Source organism: Cyprinus carpio, chromosome A1, assembly GCF_018340385.1.
Source record: "Cyprinus carpio isolate SPL01 chromosome A1, ASM1834038v1, whole genome shotgun sequence".
In the NCBI taxonomy this organism is placed as follows: Eukaryota; Metazoa; Chordata; class Actinopteri; order Cypriniformes; family Cyprinidae; genus Cyprinus; species Cyprinus carpio.
Window position 1 is genome coordinate 29090006 of NC_056572.1, and position 4672 is coordinate 29094677.

The window sequence follows — 4672 nt, forward strand, 5'->3', positions numbered from 1 at the left end:
GTACTAGGATAGTGCCTCTTGCTTTTCAGGAAATGTTCTGGACAATTTGTAAACTGGGATTATATTGAGATATTATGTAAAAATGGATGTCACACACTATGTAACTGTTGATTTAGTGAAGGTCATAAATGTGCAAATTTGCTTCTTCTCCTGAGTATAACTTTATCATCACCCCATTCCTTTACCCTCCTCTTCCATTCAGTGTCAATGTGTAGATCATACGGAAATAAGTCTGAAAATTTTAAATGAAGCTGGAAATGTGTGCATGAGACAGCCCTTTCTCCCCCATGCAGCCCTTGCTCGAGTTTCCCCTCCCTTCCATCCAATTATGTTTAAAATGCGGTGGAGAGCAAGAACAGGCGCACCTGACAGATGTTGACCATTTTTAAACCCTGCTCACTCTCACAAGTTCAAGAGACTCTCTAATTCACTTTGCAGTCGGGACATAACGGAGGACTGCCACTTACTGAGCTGCTGGAGCACAGACCAACACGCGAGCATTTTAGTGCTGTGAAGCTCAGATCTGGGTAGAGACAACTTGCAGTTCACTAAACCTATAGTGTGATTTCAATTATAGTTTTATTTTTCATAGGTTTTCTGTTTCATGGCACTTTATTGTGTTCTTTCTATATCAGTGGTTCTCAAACCTGATCCTAAATAAATCATTACACATGTAACAGGACCTCTGATGTGCATTACCATTATCAATATTAAATGATAATTAACTGTTGGAAAAATAATAATAATAATAATAATAAATCATAATGTTATTTTTTTTACATTCACATTAGCACATTTTTTTTAATTAATAATATATTTAATAAAACATTTAATTGTTCTGTATATATATATATATATATATATATATATATATATATATATATATATATATATATATATATATATATATTCGATACAGATCATTCGATTTAAATGATCTGTATCTAAACCAGTTGTGTAATCCTACAAATTCTCATAATTGTACTCCTGATGGGTATCATGATTAACATATTAACGATATTTATGCTGCGCTTCAGTTCACATTTAATGGAGATATTCTGAGAAACTCTTCTGTGAAATCTGAGCGATGCGCCTGCAACTCCCTCAGCGCCTCTGTTCAATATCATGCACCTTTTCACGTTTGAACAGGGTTTTTGAAGAACCTAACAACGTAGTCAAAGTTTTTACTGTGATCCTTGGATTTTCCATAACTATTGTCTAGATTATCTAGGGAAACTCGCACATGTAAATTTGTGATTAAACTGTAAAATTAGTACAAAGCAAAGGGATCTTGTTGGGTTTCGTATGTGTGCGTCCAGTAGACGGCGATCACAGTCTGTAAATCAATGTAGAGAAAGATGTGACTATATTTTGCCTTTTTATCTGCACATTTTCTTTGCTAAATTAATGACAGTAAAGTCATAACAGGCGCAGTGAACGTTTTAGTGCTTATTATGCTTATATAAAATGGACATTGTAAATGTGGACGATCTTGTCACCTTGTTTTCCCGTGATGTCGAATAGAGGACTATTTTACATGTTTTAATTGGTTAATTGTGGAGTTATTTAATTCGTTGGGATGAATTTCGACTTTATAGTTATTGTGATATTGCACTACACCAACGTTTCCGATACCAATGAAAAATGCACTAGCAAAGTTTTTATTTTATTTTATTTTATTTTTTGCACACCGACAATTTTCAGCTGTTCCCCACTTTGCACTTGATGACAAAAGGGCACATATGGCACATGCAATGGGTGTGAGGCACCTGTTTCTTAGCAACCGTCACTCACAACAGGAAAACACCTGTAGCATCAATTTATTCAAAGGGACTTGAAAGGATTGTGATAAATACTGGAAAAGATACTGAGAAAATGTGAATGAGAACAAATTTATATATACAAAAAAAGATATAAGCCTAAGACTTTTACTTTTGACATTTCTTTCCTGTTTGGTACTTTTTAATGAATAAAAAAGATTTATGGTTTAAAAGACTGAAAAAGTTTATCAATATAATTATTGTGGTTTAGCCTACTTAACGAGATTTTTATTTTATTTTTTCTGATAGAAAACCATATGGGCTACTTGACAATAAAAAGCACTGCTCACGTGTTTGAAGTTCAGGCTCCGACGTTTCAGATCAATGATTTATTGTTTATTCCAGAGAAAATGATCATTTGGAGATCATTTATCCCAAATAACATTTGTCAGCAGTGGTTTGTAGCCAACTGTTTACCTTCCGCGCGCCGCAGAAAAACCCATCAGCTGCGCCTGTAGCGCGCGCGCTCTCCCGTGCTCGTCACCTGACCGTGAGCCATATGCAAATCTGCCCCGTCCTCAAACGCCATTGGCTCTCCCTCACTCATTTATTCCCTGTCAACGCGCATCATATGGCCGCTCTCCCACTAACTTTTCAAGCCCACCGCTGAAAGTAGCTCAAAGACAATTCTGCACTGGATGTGAAAATCACCCCGAGAGAAAGTTTGAATAAAACAAAGGGAGACGAGCAGCTGCAAAGTTAACTTACCTTCTATCCTCTCTCTGGATTGTACCGATCTCTCCTGTTCGACTGGCCTCTTTTGTTATTAAGAGGTCCTACACCTGTGTGCCTGCCAGGAACGGGGACGTGTGAATGTTTCTGTGTGTGAGCTGAGTAAGTTAAAGCCAGGTGAATGTATAGCATGATGATGGAAACGGACTTGCATTCCCCGGGACCCCAGACTAACACAAACACGGGCCACACGGGACCCAACGGCGGCAGTAAAGTTAACCAAGACCGTGTCAAGAGACCTATGAATGCGTTCATGGTGTGGTCTCGGGGTCAGCGCAGAAAAATGGCTCAGGAGAATCCAAAGATGCACAACTCAGAGATCAGCAAGCGCCTCGGAGCGGAGTGGAAGGTCATGTCCGAGCCGGAAAAGCGACCCTTCATTGATGAGGCGAAAAGACTGCGTGCCATGCACATGAAGGAGCACCCGGATTACAAGTACCGACCCAGGAGGAAGACCAAGACGCTGCTCAAGAAGGACAAGTACTCTTTGGCGGGTGGCCTGCTCGCTGGATCAGGTGGCGGAGGCGGCATGGGGCTGGGAATGGGAATGGGTGCAGCGGGGGTCGGGCAGAGGTTAGACAGTCCTGTGGGTCACGGCGGCAACACCGCGGCGAGCTACGCGCACATGAACGGCTGGACCAACGGGGCGTACTCGGGGCAGGTAGCGGCCGCCGCGGCTGCAGCCGCAATGATGCAGGAGGCGCAGCTCGCCTACAGTCAGCACCCGGGCAGCGGAGCGCATCACCACCACGGACACCATCACCATCCGCATAACCCCCAGCCTATGCACCGCTACGAAATGACGGCTCTCCAGTACAGCCCCATCTCAAACTCTCAGAGCTACATGAGCGCCTCGCCGTCAGGTTATGCTGGAATATCCTACGCGCAACACCAAAACTCCAGCGTGGCTTCCTCTGGGGCCATCGGCACGTTGGGCTCGCTGGTGAAATCGGAGCCGAGCGTAAGTCCTCCCGTTACAGTTCACTCTCGAGCCCCTTGTCCCGGAGACTTGCGAGAGATGATAAGCATGTATTTACCGGCGGCGGAGGCAGGGGACCCGTCCGTTCAGAGCAGACTTCACGCTGTACCGCAGCACTATCAAAGTTCCGCGACGAGCGTAAACGGAACCGTTCCTCTGACACACATATGAAAAGATTCGCAACTACTCATTCAGACTCAAATAACCAAATATTTACCTCTTTTAGAGCATAACTACCTTTTTTTGTACAGAATGTCTGTTCTTGTAAATTTGAAGGTGATACTATTTAAATATGATACTTAAACTGAAGGGTGTCCTTGGGATGTTGTCTGAATAATTTGTCTGAAATTACACAATATGCGTGAGTTTTACATATTTGAGAGGGATTAATTCTTCTTTTGTATGTGTGTGTGTGTGTGTGTGTGTGAGAGAGAGAGAGAGAGAGAGAGAGAGAGAGAGAGAGAGACAGCGATTGAGATGGTTCTGTGTTTAAGACATGAAAAAGAGTGAGTGTTACAGTGTAAAATATATTAAAATTACAACGTTTTTAAAGTTTTCTAGGATTTTTCTCGATCCCACTTTGATTTGTCAACACGTGAGTTACTGTATTCGATCTATTCCTTATTTGTTTGTTGTATTTTTCCTTGTACATTGTGAATATATTACAGAGAAGGATTGATACACATTTGTAAATATAATCCGGATTTGCCATGAAAAAAGGAAAACGTTTTGCATTGATGTGAGAAGAATAAATATCACTGCTTTTGCTCTGATTCTGGAAAGTTAGTTTGCTGTCTTGTTTTGCTTTTTTATCCCATGGGACTCGCGATTAAGCTGGTGGAAACAGAGTTAATGTTCCAATGTGATAACATTTATACTTCTGTATAAAACACGAAACGGGGCATATTTAGTCACACTCTCTATTTGATCAAATCTGAGCGTTTTGTTTAAAAATATTGGGACAAAACAGAAAGAAATAATTTTTAAATAGGACATTTTTTTTTGAGCAGAGGATTATTTTAATTATATAGGTGTAAATATAAATAGTCATACGTATTTTAACATGTAGGCAATCAGAAATAAAATACAAAAATAAAACCAATGTATACTGAAATGTATCTGTAAGATCTGCTGAAAATCG

At 40.6% G+C, this 4672-nt stretch overlaps 1 protein-coding gene across 1 annotated transcript; it reads left to right on the forward strand.

The window, feature by feature from the left end:
* The first annotated feature begins 1026 nt into the window (after positions 1 to 1026).
* LOC109060196 (transcription factor Sox-1b-like) lies at positions 1027 to 4443 on the forward strand. The gene has a single exon (XM_042761110.1). The coding sequence runs from the start codon at positions 2674 to 2676 to the stop codon at positions 3700 to 3702; it is 1029 nt and encodes a 342-aa protein (XP_042617044.1). The 5' UTR covers positions 1027 to 2673; the 3' UTR covers positions 3703 to 4443.
* The last annotated feature ends 229 nt before the right edge of the window (positions 4444 to 4672 follow it).